This window comes from Miniopterus schreibersii, assembly GCF_964146895.1.
Source record: "Miniopterus schreibersii genome assembly, chromosome: 1".
In the NCBI taxonomy this organism is placed as follows: domain Eukaryota; kingdom Metazoa; phylum Chordata; class Mammalia; order Chiroptera; family Miniopteridae; genus Miniopterus; species Miniopterus schreibersii.
Window position 1 is genome coordinate 179,445,856 of NC_138101.1, and position 24,310 is coordinate 179,470,165.

Sequence of the window (24,310 nt, forward strand, 5' to 3'; positions counted from 1 at the left end):
ACTGTACATTAACTTGGGGGTTGAGGAGAGAAGATGTTGACTGGCAGGGCATGTAACCCTCCTACACCAGGTCTAACACCATTTTAGAAGTTTCAAGTTGTACACGCTGGACCCTGTAGACTCAATACCACCAATCATCTTTAAGTCATACCCCTCTAGGCAAGCCATCAGTAAGGTCAGTGGGAAATCTGGGAAGAGAAAACTTAAGTGTTCAAAAGTGTGAGGATAACAATTAATAAAGCAGAGGAATCCTGGGATGTTGAAGTTCAGATATCGCCATTGGACCTTCATCCTCAAGACAAATATGTATTTGGTGCTCAACAGGAAGGCCCAATATAGCGTTCAGCAAAGTCCAAAGCGAAATGTTCTCAATCCAGGATTTCCACTTGGATTCACAGAATCCTCTTCCATCATCCCTTCAGTCACTAGGCTGTAGGAACCATGAACAGCCCTTGACTGGCCCATCTCTAGCTTTCTACCCATCTACAGCCCTGTTGCTTGGCCCAATGCCTATCTCACTATCCCTTTAACACGGGAATTTTCATTCCTGTCCCACCCATGCCAAGTGACCATCCACATTTCTTTGTCCCTTCCTATAATGTGTGCCCTACCCAGTGATTCATTCCCAGACCAGCAGAAAAGACCTCCAGAGAGTGGTAAAAAAGGCAAAGGATAAGTGTCAGCTTGGAAATGGCCACAGTCAACCATGGGAGAAACATTACTCATTGCTCAATCACCCAAGAAAGAACTATTATTCACATTCAAAACTGGAGGGGAAAGTTATTTTAGAGAGGAAGATTCTCCTTGCTCCATCACAGCCCCGGGGGCAGTAAGTCTCCCCTACAAGACAAGGCTGGTGCTATTAAGAGTGGTCACGGTACACTGGGTAGAGTTCTGAAGCACAAGAGTCAACCCCTCACCAGAGGGTCAAGCGCCCCAGCAAGTCAAGTCTTGAGATGCCGCCAGCTTTGTCCCCAAATGACAAGATCCCACCCTGACAAACTGCAGCATCCACCCTCCTCTCTGGGAAAGAGGCACCACCACCATGGGTGGAAAGGGACTTGGGGTTGGCTACAGCTTCTAAAACACAATCGACATCCAGGATCAGAACTATAACCAGAAGAGAATCCAGGTTGTTACTCCAAGAGATCAGGAGTTCTCCCTGCTAATATTCCTACCTGAGAATCTACTGACCTTGGCCAGTAAAAGATACCAACTGCCTTGGTTATTGGGCAAGGTTAGCAGTCATCTACACATGCAAGAGGGAGAGACGGAGAGAGGAATGAGAGTTGATCCTATAAAAAAAAAATAGGATGGAACTTCCCCCATTCTCACATCTCTGCTCCCATTCATTCTGGCCATCAGTCTACACCTATAACTGTTATCATCATCATTGCGACTATTTACGGAGCACTTACTATATGCCAGGCACTGAGCTAAGCATTTTACAAGTACTATCTCATTTTAAATCTTCACGAGATGGGTACTGTTTAAATTTCTGTTTGCAGATGAAGATGCTGTGGCTGAGTGAAGTGAGGATACCCCTCAAAGTTACCCAGCCAGTAAGTGGCACAGCGAGGGTGACTGGCTTCAGCTCCCATGCTCTTAATGATGGCCTTATTCTACCCCACCTGCCCATCTTACTTGAACACCTACTGTGGAGAACTCTGAAAATAACAGAGGTAGAGAGAAAGAAATGTCTTAGAAGGGGCCACAGAATATATAGCTGCTCTTAGAGTTGTAAAGAAGGGACAGGGCTTGGTCCAGGGACAGAATCAGGAGAAGGCCGAAGGGAAATAAAAACCCTGACACACCTAGCAAACAGTCCCTGGTAGCTGGAGCAGAACCTTCATGAAGGGAAAAGGGAGACGATGGAGCTGGAGCAAAGGGTTGAGGCAGGAGTGGAAGACTATATATAGGCCACGAGGAGGACCCTGGAACCCACCCTGGAGTCACAAGCATTTTGTTGTTGTTGTTTACCCTCACCTGAGGACATGATTATCCATTTTGGAGAGAGGGGAAGGATGTGCGAGAGAGAGAGAAAGAGAGAGAAACATCTGTCGGATGCCTCCCATATATACCCGGACTGGGGATCGAACCCACAGCTTAGGTATGTGCCCTGACCAGGAATCAAACCCACAACCTTTCGGTGCACGGGACAATGCTCTAACCAACTGAGCCACCCAGCCAGGGCTCACGGGCAGTTTTTAAGCAGGGAAGTGGTATGATCAGGTTTGTGTTTTAGCAAAACATCATGGTTGCAGTGAGAGAGATTGACAGCAAGAACAGACTGGCGGCAAGGACACAATAACCTATTACAATTACCCAGGGGAAGGTGGTAAAGAATAAACTAAGGTACCGGAGATGGGGATGATGGGATTGAGGGGGAGTAATTAATTACATGTACAGGGAGCAGGAGTGGCCAACGAGTCCTAGAAAATCTCCTGGTTTCACATCACTCATTTCCTTCTGCTGGGTACATGTATGTCGTCAACCTTACGGGAAGGTATGAGGCTCAGCGAGCACGGGGCTTTTAGAGGTCCCATCCCCCCTGCTGCTGCGCCAACACCCACCCACCCACTCTTCCCTTCCAACAGGGACTGAAGCTTCCAATCCCCCCGCACCTGCTCCACAACCACCTAGGATCACGGTTTCTCTGTTTCCAGTTGTAACCACCAACTCTCACATTACTAACTGCCACTGTCTGGACCACGTGCAGTGCCATAGTCCTGACATGCTGAGACCAGACGCTAACTGCCAAAGCAGCTCAGTCCTGCGTTCATCTGGGACAATGGACTGAGCTTCTCAATGTCAGCCAAGGGCATGCAATAGAGAGCTCAGGGAACAGCACACCTAGGAATGAGGCCAGAGGAGACAGAACTGAAACATGAGCCAGTTCTCAGACTGGCACCTGGGCCTTAAGCACAAAGTTCTGACAGGCTAGTTAACAGGACTGTGCAACTGTTCAAACCCAGAGAGTGTCCAGGGTTCCAGGCCACTCCCAACTCTGGCCAGCCATGGGGAACAAGAGAAAGTCAGCTGCATCCACGTGGACCAGCCTGCATAATGTGCCCACATCTGTGCTTGTCACATGCTTCGACAGCAAGAGGGGTGGATTTCTGCTGCCTTGCTGGGTTGGAGCATACAATAAGGGGACACCGTAGGGAAGTACAATGTTGATAGAATAATAACAGCTGGTCTCAGCAGGCATAGCACAATTCATCGAACTTTTTCAAGCTATTTTTCAATGACCCTTTGACCCCTCTAAGCAGCCCCAGCTTTGCATGGGAACTTCACTTTCATCTCTTCCCTGGATGCTGTCCCCCTTTCCTATCTCTCTCATGCTGCTGCAGAAAGGTTTTTTTTACAGACAAGCTACTTGTGATTAAAACAGAAAAATCAGTGTCATCTCCAAGGCCAAAGCTCCCAGCATGTGTCTGCAGGACACCTTGCTCTCTCCAACATCCTAAAATATGACTACTTCCAAAGCTGTCATCTTGTACAAATTAAGCCCAGATAACACAGCTGGCACCAGAGCCTGCACTCGTCCAGACACAGGTACCACCAGCAGGAAGCAGAAAGGCGGGGGCAGAGCTTTTGTGCAGCCCGTTTCCTCATGAAAGAACATCTCCTCAAACACCTGTCTGCCTTGCGTATTCCCACCGCACCAGCTCAGGCTGAATGAGCAGAGCTGCCAGATCTCTGTCGCGCCTTGGAAGCACGCAGCTCCAACTGGATAAAAATAATAAAAAAAAACAGTGGCACATCAGACCTTCGATGATGCTGTCAATAAAAAGTCATGCTTCTTGTCCTGGCTGGGTTGCTCAGTTGGTTGGAGCATCATCCTGTGCACTAAAAGGTTGCAGGTTCAATTCCTGGTCAAGGCACATACCTAGGTTGTGGGTTCAATCCCTGGTCAGGGTGAGTATGGGAGGCCACCAATCAATATTTCTCTCTCTCTCCCCCTTTCTCTCTCTAAAATCAATAAACATATCCTTGGGTGAAGATTAAAAAAAAAAGTTGTGTTTCTTCCTTGGCATGTGGACATGGGGTGCTGCTGGGGTGCAGGCACTCAGGACCTCTATCCCCAAACTTGGCCACCAGAGTTCCTTTGGCGGACATGGCAGGTTGCATTTTCCAGATGGCACAACATCTTCCAACTTATATGCTTTTCTCCAATGTGACTGGACACTCCTCTCACTGGGAGGCCAGTCTCTGTCTCCTCTGCTGGACTTTAATGACTAGAAGGCTGCAGAAGTGACTCTGCATGACTTCTAAGCCAGGTCAGAAGTTTCTGCCCTGTTCACTTGCGCTTGAAGCCTTGAGCCACCACGTTAAGAAGGCCAACAGCTCTGAGACAGCTGCGCCCATGGAGGGGTTAGAGGTGGGAACCCCCATCAGTGGTCTTAGCCTTCAAGTCCCCCCAGCCCAGGCATGAGAGGTGTATGTGTGAGCAAGCCTTTCCAATGATTCCTGTCTCCACCTCTGGCCTCAACCCTGAGCCTTCAAATCTTCCCAGCTGTGGCCCCGGACACTGAGGAGCAGGAACAAGCCATTCCTACTGAGCCCTTTACAAATTCCTGACCCAAAGTCTCCATGAGCATAATGAAATGGTTCTCATTTGGGGTAGTTTGTTCCAAAGCAACAGTAATGGTAGCAGTTGGCAGTCTATTCTCATATCCACTGCTACCAGAGAAGCAAATAGTATTTTTTTTTAAAAAGAATAAGCTCCCTTTTATTGAGCATTTACTTTGTGCCAGGCATTATGCTAAGGGCTTACACCCATAATTCCATGTAATGCTCATTACAATGTGGTAAGTAAATACTAAGATTATGCCCATTTTACAAAATGGAAATGGGCTCAGTGGTTGGGGACCTTGCTCAGATCTGCCTGACTCTGTGCCACATTCTGTTCTCCAGCCACTTGGAGGCTGGAGCTGTTTCCATATGGAAGACTCAACTACTTGGGAGCATGGACTTCCTGTTCCATAGCCCACATCTGGGAATTTCCAGGTGACAGGGGCACAGCATCAACAAGCACTTGACCTTGTCTGAGCTGGGGCAGAACCCCCACTCTGGAAGGTCACTGCTATGGCCCACCACCCTATTATCAACTCCCCCCCGAATCCCACTCTTTAAGGCCTAACTCCCACACCAAGGCCTTCCAGAGAATTCTGCTTTCTCTGGACACCACCTTGCGTAGGATGAGCACACCATTCCATACCCCTCTGGTGTTCGGTTGACTGGGTGTGCTCCATAGCCTGGCTCCTAAAGGCGGAGCGAGTGTGGTGGCAGTGGCGTCTGAGGTACGTGTGTGATAAAGTGACCTAACCTGCAGCACCTATACAGCAGTAGGCACATCAGCTTCTCACAGGGACCTGGTAGAGAATCACAACCCACCCAAAACACAAACATCCCAGGCTCTGTGACTGCACATCACCCAGGGCATCACAGAGGAGAAAGGACTTGAGGGCGGAGGAAGAAGCAGCTTGACCCACCACAGATGCCCATCAGCATCACCTGGCAGGCAAGGAAGCTCCATCCACAAAGGCTCCACACAATGGGAGTTGCCATTCCGAACCACAAGTCCTTAATAGTCCCGGAGAGCTGAGAAACACCGATTCAAGTTTCCTGTGAGTCACTCCTCAACCTCTCCATCCAAGAGTAAGGAGAGACCAACCTCAAGTATCTCCTGAGGCTATGCCTAGCTTTGTTCTGACTCACTGTCTTCCTGCCTGAGCTATGGATGCCTCTCCTACTACCTTCCTTCCACCTCCACGCCCACTGGGAAGGGTAAGACAAGGCTTGTGCCTGTACCTTCCCAGCCTACCTCCAAAAAATTACTCAACAAATGCCATTTCCCCATGTGGTGGAGCTGAGGATCTTACTCCATCATGGCTGGGCAAACTAAAACCACATAGATTCTAGAGGTGCTACACCTCAGTTTCAGGGGGAAGCCAGTCTGTCCCTTCCTTCCCTGCGAACTGGGAAGGTAGGCACAATGAGAGCACCCAGAAACTGCTGGGAAAATATTCCAATGCCTGATTTCCTACCCTTAGGGAACCTCCGTGCGGGGAAAGGTCTTAGAATATCTCCTTTTTCCTCAACAGGGAGTTCTTACTCTTTCTGGAAGATCGTTATGGGTGACCTTGCTGTTCCCAGCCTCTCCTCCAATATACTACATATCAAACCAGGTGCCAAAAAGCTTAGAGGAGCCGACAATTGGCCAGATTCATGGTCCATGCCACCCAGAGCCATGCATATAAAGCCAGGCTCACAGGTTGTAATCACAGGGCAAGATGTACCCAGTGTGGGGAGGGGAACAGCATCCTAAAGGAAATTCAAAGTTAGTTGGACTGTTTCCTTATTTTGTCAGCATCAGGGGCCTCATAGGGTCCACAGCAATACTTCTTCAAATCCCCCTTTTTCCTCCCACTCATTGCCCTTACACAAAGCAGCTCACAAATTTCCTGCTTAAAATTCCTTTTTAAAAAGCGTTTCTCTCAAGCTGAACTGGAGGATTCCAGTCCTTGTCCCCTCTCCCTCCCTCCCATAGCAAAAGCTCAAAAGGACTAAGTTGCAACAAAGTCAAATTCTCTGCAGTGAGGTGGGAGAAGGAAACAGTGGGGAAGTTTCACTCACAATAGTATGGGGGCTGTTCCACCAGCAATCAATCCAAATTGAAGCATTAAAGAATGAATGGTGAAAAATCAACTTTCTCTTTCATGTTAATCTGAAACTGTAAGTGGGCCCACACAGCGTGGCTCGCTCTCCTCCGCAGGGTACAGAATCTCAATGCTGGTCCCACGTGGTACAAGCTCAGCTGCAAAGGCAATACCTGGGGGGGCAGGCTCACCTCCAAGATGACATGGAGCTAAAGCCTTGGCATCTGAATAACCACACAGGGCTCTGCCATTACCAGATGTGTCCAAACAGTTTTAATGTTTACATTACTTTTCTGGTAAAAAATTTTTATATGCCGTAAAGGAGCATCTGTGAATTTATCTGAAATCTATACATACTTCCCTTATTTACACAAAAACAAAACCACAACACAAACATAAACAAAAACAAGAGTCCAATAGATAGGAAACTTCTGTTATGGCCCAACTTTTGGACATTCGTGCATGCAAGCATCACTGTGGTCCAGGACCAACACCAACAAGAAGCCAAGCGGAGGCTACAGAATGAAAGCTGAAGTTGATATTGTGCTTTAGGAGGGGCCTGGGGAAGGGGGAAATAAGAAGCTAGCTTGCATCTCCTTGGATTTAAGGACCATCAGTCCAGAGGTAGAGCAATGAAGGATCTACTCCCTGAAATTCCAGATGTGGGGATGATCTGCTCTGCAAAGGCCCCAAGACCAGGCTTAATATCAGAGACTCGCTTCCTCATACCTGGTCTCTGGAGAGTCACAGGGGCCCATCCCACAGAGCAAGAGGCTAGAAGAGAGTCTCCTACTGCAATTCTGCTCTTAAGGAACAGAGTAGAAAGAATAGCACACAAGCGCCCAAGAGCCCGGGATTCAAGTTCAGACTCCACCATTCTCTAGCTGTGCATTCTCAGGCAAGGCATTAAACCTCTCTGAGCCTGTTTCCTCTACTGTAAAATGGGGCTAGCATCATCTCCACCTGGAGTGCATTAGATAGATATTGTTTCAAATAAAATTCTACAGCACCAAATACAAAATGTGAGTATTCTTCATCCCATCTCTAGAAATATTGGGTGGGGGTGGGGATGAAGGTTCATTTACTGCTGTCACCATGGATAACAGGCTAAGGAAAAAAATCAGATAATGTCAGGTTAAGGTTATTAATCTTTAATCATCTGAAAAAAGCTTGTGGGGAAATTTTAAGACAGTTTTCCATTGCCACCCATGGAACTTGATGGTGCATCTTTCTTTGTCACCAGCTGCCGCACCCTTGGGATAGACAAGCTAATTTTATTATTAATTTGATCCAAATAATTAGATTGGGCAGCTCTCCGATGCAGGGAGAAGAAAGAACTACCAATGGCAGAGAGATTGTTACTGATCCACCCCAGGATTCCTACCCCTAAGCACAGGTACCAGGATTGACTGCTTAAGAAATAAAAATGTTTTTCAATTCTATTAAAAAATGGGCAGAAGACCAGAAAAGGAACTTTTCTAAAGACATACAAATAGTCAACAGGTACATGAAAAGATGCTTAATATCCCTAATCATCAGGGAAATGCAAAATTAAAGTCACGATGAGCTATCACCTCACACCTGTCAGAATGGCTACTGTCAACAAGGCAAGTGGTAACGAGGCTGCTGGAGAAAACCACACACCCTTGAGTACTGTTAGTGGGGTGTAAACTGGCACAGTCATTCTGCAAAACCAACAGAACTACCACGTGACCCAGCAATCCCACTTCTGGTACATACCCAAAGGAAGTAAAATCACTATCTAAAAGAGGTACCTGCACTGCCACGTTCATTGCAGCAACTATTACAGAAACTATTCACATAGTTAAGATAAAGAAACAACCTAAGTGTCATCTACAGATGAATGGATTAAGCAGATGTGCTATACATACACAACTCAATATTAGCCACGAAAAGGAAGGAAGTCCTGCCGTCTGCGACTACATGGATGGACTTTATCATTATGCTAAGAGATAAGTCAGACAGAGAAAGACAAATACTATATGGTATCACTTACATGTAGAACCTAAAGAAGCAAAGGAACCTTAAAGGAACTCTAAGGTGCCTTTAAGTTCTGACCTTATCGATAAACACAAAAGAAAGTTAATAGAGAGTAGCCCTGGCCGGCGTGGGGCACTGTTTAGAGCTTCGGCCTGCCCAACGAAGGGTTGTGGGTTCGATTCCTGGTCAAGGGCACATACCTGTGTTGCAGGTTGATCCCTGTGTGGGAGGCAACCAATCAATGTGTCTCTCTCATATCCATGTCTCTCTCTCTCTCTCTCTCTCTCTTCCTTCCTCCCTCCTTCCCTTCCACTCTCCAAAAAGCAATAGAAAAAATATCCTTGGGTAAGGATTAAAAAAATTTTTTTAAAGGAAATAGAGAGTAGAATTGTGGTTCCCAGGGGCTAGGGGTGGGGGAAATGGGGTGATGTTGGTCAAAGGGTACAAACTTCCAACTATAAGATGAATAAGTTCTGGGGATCGAATGATGACTACAGTTAACGATACTGTACTATATACTTGAAAGTTGCTAAGAGAAGTCCTTAAATGTTCTCCCCATAAAAAAAGGTAATTATGTGAGGTGATGGAGGTGCTAGCCCTATTGTGTTGGTCACTTTCCAATACATATGTGTATTAAATCATCACTCTGTGTACCTTAAATTTATACCATGTTGTATCAATTACATCTCAGGGAAGCTGGGGGTGGGGGGAGATAAAAATGTTTTTACTGTTTTTTCTTCCTGAAAATGAAACCACCTAGAAGAGCTGTGGCCATTCTTACCCTTCTGCCTAACACAGAGGAGAAAATGATGGACCTCCTGTCGGTGAGCAGGAAGGATACAGACTTCACTCCCAGCTTTGACCCCAGGGCATTATAAGCAAGTCATCCGCATTCCTCGGATGGTGTATAGAGCCTCGTTCTACCACTGTGACAATACTCTGGACCTGGCTGGAAAGTCTGGAGGAGTAACAGGCCCCGTTGTCAGGGGGTAGGGGGGGTGGCTGGAAGAAAGAACACTGTCCTGAGACTCAGCAATGTCAACAGCACGACTTTAGGGAAGTCATTCAGCTTCTTGGGGTCACAACTCTAAGGTTTCTTTAAGCTCTGGCCTTATTGATAAACACACAAGAAGGTTAAGAATGACTGGAAACTGAAGACTATCATTTCCCCCAAACACAGTGCTTTTCTCCTTCCTCATGGGTTTTGAAGGTTAATGGAGTGCAGAAACAAAAAAATATAGTTAAGTGTCCAGAAGGCATGTACACTATGACTAAAATGGCAGAAGATGAGATAAACAGACAAGAATAGGCAAATTATATATAACAATAAAAACAGTCACATTTGCAGAGTGAAATCTGGGATAATTTTTTTCTTTTTCAATGATACTTTTTCCTGTTACCCTACCTTATCAGGTAAATCAGGTTGCAAAAGTCACAGGAATTTGCAGGGAAAGGTCTTAGTTACAATATTTGTCACTGTGAGGACCCTATAGCGACACTGGTGAGGGGACAGGCCCCACCCCTTTCACACCCCCAGCCTGCTCCTGGGGATGGGAAGGAAGAACCTTCACAAGTGGGAAACTCCAGAGGCAAACATGAGGCTCCTGACTCTCTGAACAACTCCAAGGAATACCTTCCTTTAGGATCCCAAGCTCCTGCAAAGTATATGAAATGGATATATAAAAGCAAGGGCTTGACGGAAGCAAGCGCAGCTCACTTAACAGAGGAGTTTGAGTCCATGCAGAAAGGAACTAGGCACAGGAAAGGCAAGATCTCATAGGAAAATTGGAACTGCTGCTGAGCATCTGGACTGCGATATGCAAAGTCCTACGTTAGGCATGATTGGAGGGAGGGAACACAACCCCTCTGCTGTCAAGAATCCTACTGGGGTTCCTGTTTTCATGGGAAAAAAGTATCAAAGGAGACCCCGAGAACCTTAATTCCATTTGCTTCCAAGAAGTAAACTTTAGAGTAGGCAGGAGACTGACTTTTCTTTGGATTTCAGTTTTGCACTATTTTGACCATGTGCATGTATTACGTTTTAAAAATCCATAGTGCAATTGAAGTCAGTATGACTAAAACACTGACAATGCAGGTACAAGACAAATTGTGGATCTAAATACTGAGGGAATAAACGTAACTGCTGGACTTAACGATAATGATCAATATATGGAGTTCTTCCCGCGTGCCAGGCACTGCTAAGAGCTTCACCTAGATTATTTTATGTAATTCTTATTCTACCCTGTAAAATGAGACAGGTGGGATTACAGTTATCCCCATTTCACATTTACAGGCGCTAAGGCACAGAGATTATCATTGGCTCAAGGTCCCAGTTAGCGAGAAACAGAGCTGGGGCTCAAACCCAGTCTGACCCAGAGCTCATGCGGGTTCATCTCCAACAGAAAGGGGGTTCACATCCTAAATGTGGGCTCTAAAGGAGGAGGGTTCAGGCATTGTTTGGAGAATGTCTTGAGGGGGGTAGTTAATACATAGGAAAAGGCAAAGCACTGGAACCTGTGATAATCAAAACCACAAACATTTCTTGAAGACCTACTACATGCTGGGCACAACCAGATTTGGAAAAGCAGTAGAAGTAAGAGCTGCTCTACAGAGATGGAAAAGGGGTAATCACGTTCCATTCTCCGTCCAAAAGAAGACCACAATACTCAAAATAAACTCTCTTCCGTCTGCCCTGAATATTCCAGTCTTAAAAGAGACTGTGCAACAAGAATGCTAAAGTTGCTTTGGGAAGGCCAGGAGGAGGGTTTGAAAAAAGGCATTCCCTTTGACCTCGGCAGCAGAGTGGGGCAGCAGAGAAGGGAGAGAGAAATATATGGCCTTCCTCCTGGGGCAAAAGCATTTTAATTATCAGCCAAGAGGCCAGCAGAGCCATAAAACTGGCCAGCTGTCCCATTCAATCAGGCCAAAGGCCATAATGAGACGAGACAGCATTTCTCAGGGGGCCAAGCACTGTGAGTTAAGCTGGGTCCACGAGAGGCCCAGGCACAATTGGAAGGGGCTTATGGGGATCAGCGGAAATAAATCTGCCCATTTTAGTCGACTCGGTAAAACTATACCTGGCAGCTCAGGGCTGCCTGAAGTCCTCATTCTACTTTAAAAGGGAAAACCCTATTATATCCTGTGTACAGCTAAAAAAACAAGGAACAGAAAGAAGTTTCTCCTGCTCCTTGGAAAGAGGGGGAAAAGTGCAGTCCCACTGCTGACCGTGGTTCCTGTGTGACATACCATCTTAAGACAACCCTGCTCTTTTCTGTATTGTCCTCATTTTACTGATGAGAATCCTGGCCACACACCCAATGTCAGGGGCTCAAGAAATATCTTGATTCCAAGTCTTTCTGACACTCAAGCCAGTATTCCTTCCATTAGAGCACAGTGGTTCCAAAAATCAAGCTTAAGAGGGAAATGCTTTCTCCTCAAATCAAAACCTTCCAATCTCCTACAGAGGACAAAACCCCAGGGAAGTTAGGAGAGAAAGGGATGTGCAGTCCCCAGCTGTAATATGCCCCATTTCCGTATCTCACTGTCATAGCCTAATGGCCTACAAGAGCAGTCTTCTCACAATTGTACTGGTGAGTGGGGACAGAGGGACACAATTAAAACCATCAAAATGGTCTTGAGCCCCGACTGAAAAAAGCTTTATGTCCACTCAGAAATGTGGGTGGGAAGCCAGTAAGCAAAGTCCTGAGGCACTAGGATGCCGGTCGCTCAGTTCCAAGGACAGAAGGGTGGACTATGTCCTGATTGCAGGTACAGGCTGCCCTTGGTTTATTGTGAATCCCCATTATGATTCATGTGACCAGAGCATCTTCTCTCTGCAAACCATCTGTCATATCCTGGGCAGCAAAGGGGGAAGGGAGCATCTGTGGGCTCCTCTCAACTGTTTTCTCACTTGACAAAGTTTCTCCACCAGGAGCTTTGCCTTTGCAACAAGAAGCTAAAAAGGGGGGTGGGGGTGGGGGGGGAGGAAACCTGGGCCTGCAGTAGCCTGAGCACAGATTCAGGCAGACCACGTACTCCTCACCTACTCCCAAAATATGCACATTCACACATAAGTCACAAAATGACAGCCCTGGGAGGGACCTCAGAGACCATCTCATCCAAACTTCTCATTTTACAAACGAGGACTCTGAGGCCCAGAGAAAGCACAGGATGTGCCCAGAGCTACCCAGCCAGTCAATGCCAAGGGTGGCACTGGGCCAGTGTCCCTTCCACTGCACCAGTCCTCTCACCCAGATGTTCAATTAAAGAAGTTCTCTATAATGGTGTTGATTCATAACTTTATCTGAGTCTTGGACTTGTCAAAGCTATAATCCTTTCCCCCCATGTGAACTTACTTACATTTTGCATAGATTCTACAGGGTTCAGGGTTAACAACGCTTCCTTAACAACAAGTGTGGGTCTATGAGAAGCCAATGGGGGTATTGAAAGAGACTCCATGGTAAAGAGATGGGTGACCTGGGGAAGAAGCTACGTTTTTCTCTTGACTCAATCTGACCACTGACGTCACCACTTTATGTTTCAGTTCCCTATCCACAGTGATCCTGAGCTCCCCCACAGGAATGAAGTGAAACACCAAGTCACGACTGGAAAAGTTTCCAACATGGAGGAAAGGAGAGACAGGTAGGCTCCTATCTTATCTCCTTAGAGGTCGTGAAGCACAAATCTTGACCCTGAGAGATGGTAGCGCCTTAGGCCACCGGTGAAAAGAGGAGGTCACTACTTAGCCGTTACCAGGTTCGCTTGGGGAGGGATCTAAGGAAGAGAAGACATAATAGTTTATTTGACTTTCATGGTAACAGTGGCTTGAATCAGCAGAAACAGAGACAGAGGTAAAGGAAGCAAGACTAAAGAAATACAGAGTGGGGCAAAAGTAGGTTTACAGTTGTGAGCATGTGAAACTTTTGCCCCACCCTGTATTTAGAAATCAGAGCTGACACTCCTTTCAAAGCCCGTCTTGCTCCAAGCAGACCCACCCTTCACTGAGGCTACTTCCCCCAAGCCTATGGCTCAATCACAGTTCAGAAATATCTACTGAGATCCTAGACACAACACAATTTTCTGCTGCTATTCCAACTCCAACACAGGCTTTTCAGTGCCTACATGTTGCCCAGGGCCCCAAGCCACTCCAGCCCCACTGAGTAAGCTACAGAGAAGGCCCCAGCATCAGCAAAGAGGAAGGGAAAGGGGGGGCACTCCAGAGCAAATGTGGGGGAAGTAAAGGGAAACATTCCACAAAGAGGTCAATTTTCCTTATGAAGCCCCTCCAACCACAGGAAAGAACGGAGGCAAGAGAATCCACAGGGAATGTCAAGGGTACCCTTTGCCTCCTGCGAGGACATGCTCTCACTGGGGTTTGTGTCTGCTGGTCTCGCCGCCTGGAACCTCTGGGCCCCACCTACGCTCAACATGTTGCCTCATTAACTCCTCTTTTCAGACCAGATCCTCAGCAAACCTTTGGGCATGTCCCTGTGTTAGTCACTCTCATGGCACCTGTACCTTCCTTCCTCTGGGCTCACAGGAGTCACGACGGCGGCTGTTTCTATTTACTGTCACATTCCCAATGCCACACGCTCAAACTGACACACAAAGCAGAACTGCCTTTGTGTGGAAGAAGCGAGGTGCCCAGACAAAGTTAAAGAACTGAAGACACACTATGACCTGCAGGCCAGACCTCCTGGCCTCACTGGGGTCTTCTGTTGAGTCGTGTCACCTGGCTGGGTGCTTGCTTCATTTCAGTTTTGTCCACTATATGTTCATTTTAACTTGCAGAACATGTCTCTGTAGTCATGGAAAATGCTACCCATCAACTGACCACAATGCTCTGGGACACGCCTGGTGGCTGACCGCAGGTATAGTCTCTTGCAACCAGAGTGCTTGTACGCTTTTACCAGGAACAGTCCTCAAAACATATCTGTCATCGTCCAATTCTCTGTAAGAGGTAACTTGTAGCAAAGAGCCCCCGAGACCAGAAGTGGGGAGAATAGCAGGGAGAGATTCAGAAATACCAGAGCCAGGTGCTGTTGGAAGCATCTCATCTGGGGACATCGGTGAGGCATAGGAAAAGCCATTTATGAACTCTCAGAAAAAACCAAGAATTGGGTTCTCTAGCTGATACCTGACTGCCTCCCAGAGCCACCCTGGAATGTTGTCTAGTTTGTTCTCCTCCTACAGGAAAACTACATTTATGGCTACTCCTCATCGTTTTCTAGGCAGGTCCTTTCTGCCACCCTGCTGCTGGCCAGGAGGCCTGTGCCTCAGTGGCTCCATCCCTAAGGCAGGAATATGCTCCGCCTCGGGAGGAGTGTGTGCAGGAACAAGGACACTAGAGAGCGGAATCCAGTGGGTCACGGGACTCCACAAGCCTTGCAGCCAGCAAGCTCGCAGGCTGGAGAAACCCTACACAGGGAGCGCAGTCAGGGGCTGGGGTCAGGCCCCAACCAGGTGCACACGGGGCCTAGACCGTCACCGCTGGCCTGAGGCAAAGGGCGAGATGGAAGCTCCCCGCACTGCAGGGAAGCAGGTCTGCCCCCTCCTTGCCTTGTGAGCTCCAAGAGAAGGTTGGAGATGGGCACAAAGCACTTATGAGCATGGAAGTGGAGGGAGGGGATGCCTCTTGGGCCTCCAGTTGCAATATGAGCAACCAATCAAACAACTCAAACTGGGGGGAGCATGACAGGGCTTCACATGTTGGGAACTAAAATGCTGGGTTGGATGAGACAGGCTGGCAGTGCATCCAGCAGCACCTGGCAGCTGCAACTGTCTGCAGTGGGGACACTGGCCAGTGAGAGTCACTCAGGGCTAGCACCTGGGGAGGGTGCAGACAAAAAAGAAGGCAAAGCATTGGAGGTTGGTAACGAATGTGCTGTAAAAATGCCACACACGGTACCCAGAACAGGTTGAAGAACTCAGATGTTAGCATCGATCAAGGGCCTGGAGATTGTACTGAGGATAAAAAGGATTTCCATGCAAGTGAGGCATGAGGGAACTCCTCTGAGAAGAGGAGGGGAATTTTTACATTTTGAGATCCTGCAAGTAGACCAGATCAAGTGACACTTTATTCACCCATTCATTCATCTACTCCTTCATTCAAGTGATGGAAACTAAAGACACAAAATCTATTTAGAGACATAGGGGATGCTCCTGAGATGAGAGACAACAAAAACGGGGGTGAGGGATGCAGCTGGGCAGCCAGCTGCAGGCCAGCAGTGTTTTGCTTTCTTTTCCAATGGCATGTGTTGGGTGGAGCAGACACTCACTTCACCATCATTCCCACCCAGCCCCACATCTTCATACCAGCTGCTTCACAAACTTACTGACCAGCTGGAAGGCGCCTGAGCTTACAACCACTGGCCTGGCAGCTCTAGTCCCTTGTCCCCTAAATATTCTTCTACATATCATAAGGTAATGTGTTTAGCACCAAACGACTACTTAGCATTGATGACAGTGATGGGCTGCCGGGCAGGAGAAGCAGCCAGCTTTCAGCTGAGCACAGAAAAGTGGGTGTGGTTTGGGTAGGCAGAGAGATGAGGCGAGGGCACCCTGAAAGCAAGGTTATCTCACAGCAAGGGTCAGGGTGATGAGAGCCCAGTGGCTGGAAAGTACAGGATGTGTTCTGAGGGAAATAGGAAACCAGCTTGGCTTAGGGGAGAAAGCACCTTTGAGAAAAAGAGGAAAATAAAGAAACAAAAACCTCATGAGAAGATTAAACTGACATCCAAAAATAGGAACACTCACCAGTCCTTTCAACTGGGAAATTAAGAATAAGGTGATCGTACATTAATGAAATGTGGATGCTATGGCTCTGTGAGCACAGTAGTATCACTTCTAATTATATACAGCTGAAGTACTATAGGGCCACAAGAAATAACGCAGTGAGACACCCCAGTTGCCCAACAGCAATGTGCTGGCACTGGTATAGTGATCAGGAGCACAAGCTGAGGAGTCAGACCTGGGTTCCAAGTCAGGTCTTAGGACTGGCAGTGAGAGTCTAGAGAAATGGATGATCCCTTCTAAGCCTCAGTTTCCTCATCTGTAAAGGAAAGACATCATAGTCTTTACTCTGCAGGGTTGTTGTGAGTATAACATGAGAATCTACATTAAATGCTTAGTGCCTGACCTAAAGAGAGACTCAATAAGCATTAGTTGTTGTTATTGATATTATTATTATATAGGGACTTGACTTTGTTAGTGCAATATAATATATCTAAATAGTAGAATACTGTGCAACCTTTAAATATCTGGTGGTGAAAGAATATTTACTTACATAAGAAAGTGGCCACAGTGTACCGACAAGTGGGGGAGGGGTAAGCATGCCACGAGCAATGTTTATTAAGATTTCCTGTGCAGCCCTGGTCAGTGTGGCTCAGTTGGTTGGGCATCGTCCCAGGCACCAGCAGGTTGCCAGTTCCATACCAGGTCAGGGCACATGCCCAGGTTGCAGGCTTCATCCCCAGTAGGGGGTTGTGCAGGAGGTAGATGATGAATGTTGCACTCTCACATCAATGTTTCTCTCTCTCTCTCTCCCTCTCCAAAAATCAATAAACTATTAAAAAAACAAACAAATAAATGAAAAGATTTCCTGTGCATGATTTGGGAGTGAAAACAAATACACAAAGATGCAAAAATTGGAAAAACACACACTGCTTTTACCTCTATATTTTTTCCACATTTCCTAAGAGGAGTAAATAAGTTATTTAATAATAAAATAAAATAACACTACCTTCACTTTGGGTACAGCTTCCCATTTTCCAAAGCTTTTTCTTAACCTCATTTTTACACTAACTTAACTTTTAATGGCCACTATTAAACTGCTATTACTGCCAAATGCCTATAAGTCAAAATCCTGAAATCCATCTTCCTACCCCCAAACGGGCAATCTGTCCTCTAAAAGACCACCTTTCACTAACACTGCTGCTAACAATCAGGTTTTCCTCAGTCTGAAAGCACAGAGACACATAAATCCATTTTTATAGCCTGCGCTTTTACAAGTAGTTTCAAGAAGTGATGTTTAAGTTAATGATGCAATGTAGTAAAGTAGTATAAACCACTAGCTAAATCAGGGGTCTGAGCCACACATCCCAGGGCCTGGCTAACCTTGTTTGGCTATGCGATGCTAAGTACCTGAGGCAATGGTTCTTCCCAGTGCATGTCCCACACTGAGATCCCATGGTAAGATTGCCAGCGGCCCCCCACCAGCCATGCTCTCCCTCTTCCTTGGTGACACACTCTAATTATTAGCTGCACCCACTGCACCCAGAACAAAATCCTGCATGTCCCAGCCTCTCCTGTACTAGCCATGGCTGTGTGATTACATTCTGACCAATTAGTGCAAGCAGATGTGTTGTGCCGGACTTCTGGGAGGCTAACTGGGGACAACTTCTGTCCTTCGTCTTTCCTCCTCCTGCAGGCCAGTGACTTAGACCAAATAATAGCATCTTGGACTATAAGGCGACCCCTGACGATATGAGTCATGTACGGAGATGATAGGGTGAAAAACAGGAGCCCAATTCAGTCCCAGGTGACACTGTGGAGATGCCCGAAAACCCTCCATACTGCTTTTCAAAGACAAATGAAGTATACCTTGTTTTAGCCAGTTATTTTTTGCTTTTTAAGTTATGTGCAGTCAAACCTAAGCTTATTGCAGATTATATATCAACATAGGATGCTATATGCTATACACATTTCACTGCCATTAAACAGCATATAGTTTTTTAAGTAGGTGAGCAGGATGATAAGACATTTTAATAAATCACTTTTTTACTAAACCTTTTGTAATAGCTAAATGTTTTTATCACCAACTACTTTTTTTTTCCAACAAAGACACCCCCCATATATACATACTCTTTTCTCTAGAGGTTCAAAGTCAACTAATACATATAATTCATAGAATTCTGCCCTCACACAACAGTGACCAAAATCCAGCTCTCTGGAACCCCTAATAAAAACCAAACGAGACAGGCCAGTATTCCCAGGTTTGCGAAGCACAAAGAAGTTATGACTTTCCAACTGGAGGCAAGGAAGTGGCAGAACATTTTAAAAATGATTTCCAAGTCATGTACACACAGCCATGAAATAAGAACAACAGTGTCAGCAAGGCTCATATTGGATATGCTGTATACAGTCCCAGACAAACAGCCATCCACAGGCAAATGCCAAGGAGGTACCCCACCTCACATGTGAGATTTATAGCTGGCATCAACATCAACACCAACCATGCAGCCCAATGGACCTCACACACTTCTGGACATCAATTACCTTGATGAGGTCCTTTAAGATACTGCCCTATGTATAAGTCCAGCACCTGCCACAATCCAGTGCACCTGAAGGCTCTCCCTTGGCAATCCTGAAACTCACTTAAAGACAAAGAAAGGACCAGGGCTTTATCTCCTGGATGAAAGAATGACATTCAGGTCTCTTGTCATCTCCTGCAAATAGTAGAACCTTGACAAGTTAGCTATGCCTTCACAAGGGCCTAGACTTTCAAATACAAATCTCATAAAAGGCAAAACCTTGTATTTATAGCTCTGGCGGGTATGACTCAGTGGTTACAGCATCGGCCCACGCACCAAAGGGTCGTGGATCTGATTCCTGGTCCAGGGCATGTACCTGGGTTGCAGGTTAGATCCCAGCCCTGGTCTGGGCACGTGCGAGAGGCAATCAATCAATGTGTCTCTCTCACATCGATGTTTCTCTCTCTCTTTCTCTCTCTCTCCTCCTTCCTCTCTCCCTTTCACTCTTTCTAAAAATCAATGGAAAAAAATATCCTCGGGTAAGGATTAACCAAAAATCCTTGTATTTACATCTTAAAATTACACCTAAATTTAAAACTTCATAGAGGAAATCATTAACTTCCACAATTCCATCATCCTAGCCCAGGTTTTTAAATGGACTCAATTATGTCAGGTTAAAGAACTTTGCTTAGTTCTCCCAGCATGATAAGAATATAAGAAAAAATAAAATAAAGAAAATTCAGCTTCTATATCATTTTTTGCACCAACATGCTGCTTACTCTTACCCCATCATCCAAAGCAATCTCTAGGTAGAAGTTACTTTGAAAAGGGGTCACCAAAAGTTTTAATTTATTTATTAAATTTAAAGAACAGAGTTTTGAAGGCCCATATGAGAATAATCATACAGTAAAGAGACAGAATAATGATGAAAGGAAAAGAGAAACCAGATTTTATTTTATGGAACTTAAATCCTTCAAATGATTATATCTAAACTACATACCTAATATTCCATACTCTGGTAAGAATGAATTTTCTATTACTAAGGGGAAGAGGGAGCAGGTGGAAGAGGTAAGGGCAATAAAGGCTACTTCAAGTAAACTGGAAAGTATATTTGCACATATATATCTGTGTGTATGTGTGTGTGTATATATATGTATGTATATATATATATGTGTGTGTGTATATATATATATATATACACGATAGATACACCACGTATGCTCTAAAAATGTCTGGAAGGAATGCCAAATGTAATAGTTATACTCCCTGAAGGAAAACATTATGGGCTATATTTCTTTTCTTTTTGTTCATCTACACTTTCTAATTCTTGTACAACAAAAACACTTACTACTTACATAATTTTAAAAAGCATTTGCTTAAACAGATTCACAAGAGCATCAAAAGAAAAGTAAGCCACATGTGGAAGAGTCCAGAACAAAATAAAGCCTAAAGAAGTGAAGTTCCTGGGCCCACACCCCCCAAAGTCCTAACACCCTCCTCTCTGGAGAGGGTGCTCACAGTGCTCTTAAGCACATACCATTTAGCAAATTGTGTCCTCTGTAGCACCCAGTTTAGGCAAGAGAGAACACAAGTGACCACACAAAAGAAGCATATTCCCAGTACCTGCTGATTCAGCCAAGGAAAGAGATTGAAGTGTCTACCAGCTCTCCATTTAATTATGTCTAACACTTGCTTTATGATCTAGTTTATGGATTCTGGATGTTTAATAAACAGTTACTTCTCAGTTCCCTGCTATTAAACACTAGGTGGTTATGACAGTTAATTAATGCTACCCCTAGGCTATCAGGAGGTCCGTAATACTAACAGCCAGGTCTTGCTCTCCGAGTTGACACTGTCACCTGAATCAGCCTCACTGCTTAAACAACATGCCTCCTCTTCCTTAGAGCCCCTTCTCTGGTGGGTGCCTCAAGTTGGGTGTTTAGAAAGAAATGCAAACAGGCGGTATAGGTTTGCTTTGCCCGATATTCCATGAAAGAAGAAAACCCCTTTTGTGATTACAGACACACTTCTCTCAAGTGGAAAAGTAAATCTATGTCGTTGGTTTTTTTTTTGCACAGTATATCAGAAGTATACATGGCCAAACTTACCTGCTAAAATGAGCTCAGAATTATCTCAACCCTTCAGGTTCCTTACTGTTTTCTTCCTATACCAATTTTCCTGGTACTCATTCCAGCCTGACCTCTCAATTCAAGGATGGAATGGTTTTAAGCAAGGAGTTTCACTGCCCACTAAGGTTCCTTTAGGAATCCACTCCCACTGAAGCCATGGACTGAGTCTGAACATGCTCTGAAGCCCTCCAGCCCCATCCCTTCATACTCACTGTTGCTGGACTTGAGATCTCGGTGGATGATGGGGACAATCGCCTCAGCATGTAAGTAGTTCATCCCTCTGGCGATCTGCACGGCCCAGTTAACCAGGATGTCTGGGGGAATCCTTTTCCCAGATAACACTCTATTCAAAGGTCCTCCACGAGCAAACTCCATGACCAAGCAGAGGTTGGGTTCCTTCAGACACACTCCCTTAAGAGCAATGATGTTGGGGTGCTTCAGCATGGCGAAGAGCTTGGCCTCCTGGCGAACATTCTCTATGGTCTGGCTGATGTCTTCATCAGGGTCATGGCGAGCAGCTTTCACGGCGACTTCATCCCCTATCCAGAAAGCACGATAGACCTTCCCAAAGCCCCCAATGCCGATAATCTCTTCCAGGGTTAGCTCCGCAAAGTCAATCTCTAACACTGAGAAAGAGAAGGGGGGAAAAAAGCAAATCAAAAACATCCTGAAAACACCACTTAATCACCCACTTACCCGGATGGGTGAACACAGCAAGTTGTCTGTTCACTTGGCTCTTCTGTCTTCCCATTATAAGGTCAACTCCGTAAGGTAGGAAATGTGATTAACTTACTCTCTCTGGCATTATCCTTAGTGAGTAGCACAAAATTCTTGGGCTGGATATGGTGCTGCTGTATGAGCAAAGTGCTACTGTACATTTTTCTCAAGAAAACCCCATTCTCTGTCTTCTCAGTCTTCTTGTCTTTACCTGGCGCACTCATACGCATATCTCAGGTCTCAACTTAAACATCAGTTTCCTAAAGGAACTTTTCCTAACCCCCAACTAAATGACACCAGGCTCCCATCAAACACTTCCATAGCAGTCTCTATCTGGCAAGACTCAACACGGTTACAATTATTTGTTCAATGCCTGTTGTCCTGCTAAGTTGCGAGATCCACAAAGGCAGGTTCTGTCTGCCTTACTCACCACTGTACTTATGCTGAATATTCAGTAGGTGAAGCAAAATGGATGGGGGTGGGGGGAATATACCTCAGTAGGAAATAAACCAAACTTAGATCTGGAAAAAAAAGAAAAAGAAATTGGGCCTCCTAAAACAAATACAGAGATTAGTCTGTACTTTGGTTAAAAAAAAACAAACAACCAAAACACACACACAAAACAAACGAACAAAAAAAAATTTTGCTAAAAAATTAAGAAAGCAAAAATATATTTCTAAACTTTTGGCAAAACCAAAAAAGGAACTGCCCACTGCTTCCTTTCACAGCCAGCCCCACGCCACCGCCATTCTCTGCTCAGACGCTGGTGGTGCTCCAAGCTCTGTTCTTGCTTAATTATAGTGTTTCTATCCCATCTGGGACTGATATTCATTTGTATTTTGTAATGCAACTGGCAGTCTGCACAAAGGAAACTCAGGAAAAGTTAGTTAGACTGTTTTTAAGAATACAAATAGCCCATCTAGGCTCCAAAAGTTCCAACTATTCAAGCTTATCACCTCACTGAGCACCCTTCCTGAAAAATATATGGAGGGGTAGGCCCTGCAGACCAGCAATCAGCATCCATTCTAAAATCCCTCCAACATGCCTTTCAGTACTACAGAGGCCAGAGAGCGGAAAACTACATTTCCCAGACTCCCTCACAGCTGGAGTTCTGGATGCAGGTTAGGTTCTGCCAATTAGATGCAGAAGGTTTGGAAGACAGAAGTGAGATGGAGACCTGCTTCTCCTGGAAAGCATGGCTGTGGAGAGGTGGGGTTTCTCTGCAACAGCACGTCAGTGTCCAATCACTCACTCTGTGGATGTGGAGAGGCATGTTGCAAGGCCAAGTGGTTGCCTAATCTTGGACTTCTTGAAGTCGACAGCTTCAATGACAACTCCCAATGCTGTACCTTCCCAGTCAGAGAAGTAGCAGCTGGCCTGGTGGGCCAGGTCTGCAATGTTCTGTGGGTTTTCCCCATAGGTCCTTCTGAGAGTCCCTTCTTCCTCCCCTTCCAATAATTCGATAAGCACCTAATTTCCTATGCTACAGCACTTTCTGATTAAAATAGCTTGAGTGTTTCTAGGTCCTAAATTAAACCCGACATTACTAATTCTTGCCTTATCTCTATGAGGAAAACTATGCTTATGTTAAAGAGAGATTAGAAACCCTCTTGGAGAAATATATAAGTTATGTTAGGTGCCTTCTGGATCATGGAGGGAAGGAAAGTTCATATTTTTTCTACCAGCTTTTACACTGATGAAAAGATATGTGCCTATTTAACAAATTTGTATTTACACATCTTATTTCTTTAGCTCAATATCTCAATTATACTTAAGGGAATGAACCGTTGTATTTTCTCTTATACCCTGCCTTCTTCCCTCTGGTCTGAAGCATAGTTGTGGACACACAGGAGGTATAAAATATTTATTTAAATGTATGAGGATTTAAAAGATGTGATTCTGAACTAGGGTGCTGAAAGGACAGCTCCTCCGGTGGCCTTTTGCAGTAGACAGAAAACCTCTCTGTGGGGAAGGCAAAGCAATAATTTTGCTCTGGGTAGAAAATAAATTCTCAGGTTGTTGCTAATTAGTTAAGAAAATAGTATGACCAGACTTCAAGAAAAGTATAAAGCATAGCTTACAAGCAGACAGAAGGCAGAGCAGAGCGAGGTGGGGGCAAGGGAGGAAGGTACTTTCTTTTCCCTTCCCTGTTAAGAAGTCCTTGGAGTAAGAACTAGACCGTCAGTTGCAACTGAGAGAATGTGGGGCTCTCCTTCCCTTCCCTGCTCCAGTCAAGACCTGGTTTTAAGTAAGAATCAGGTCAAGTCACATTCACCACATTTTTCAGTTTCTGTGGAAGGATATTTCCAGGAATATCAGGAACAAAACCTTATTTCTTTCATTTTCTGAGTCAAGATGTTATTTGCCCTTAATTGCATCCTTGGAAATGAAATGTATAGGCACATTCTGGTGGGTTTTGGCAAGTGAATGGTACATATCTCACTCATTTAAAAATCTTAAGTACACGTGAAAATGCATCCTTATAAGATATGTAGTAGGTGCGAGGAAGAAAAGTAAATCAGTAATAATCTTAATTTATGCCCTGCTT

The 24,310-nt window shown here is 45.4% G+C and overlaps 1 protein-coding gene across 1 annotated transcript in view; it reads right to left on the reverse strand.

Annotated features, from left to right (window-relative positions):
• Nucleotides 1-24,310, reverse strand: part of MAP3K9 (mitogen-activated protein kinase kinase kinase 9) — a gene marked incomplete at its 5' end in the record, with an annotated part of 75,341 nt that overhangs the window by 47,862 nt on the left and 3,169 nt on the right. The window contains one exon of the mRNA XM_081161705.1: nucleotides 21,258-21,671. Coding sequence (XP_081017831.1) covers nucleotides 21,258-21,671 — 414 coding nt within the window. The remainder of the gene's footprint in view (nucleotides 1-21,257; nucleotides 21,672-24,310) is intronic.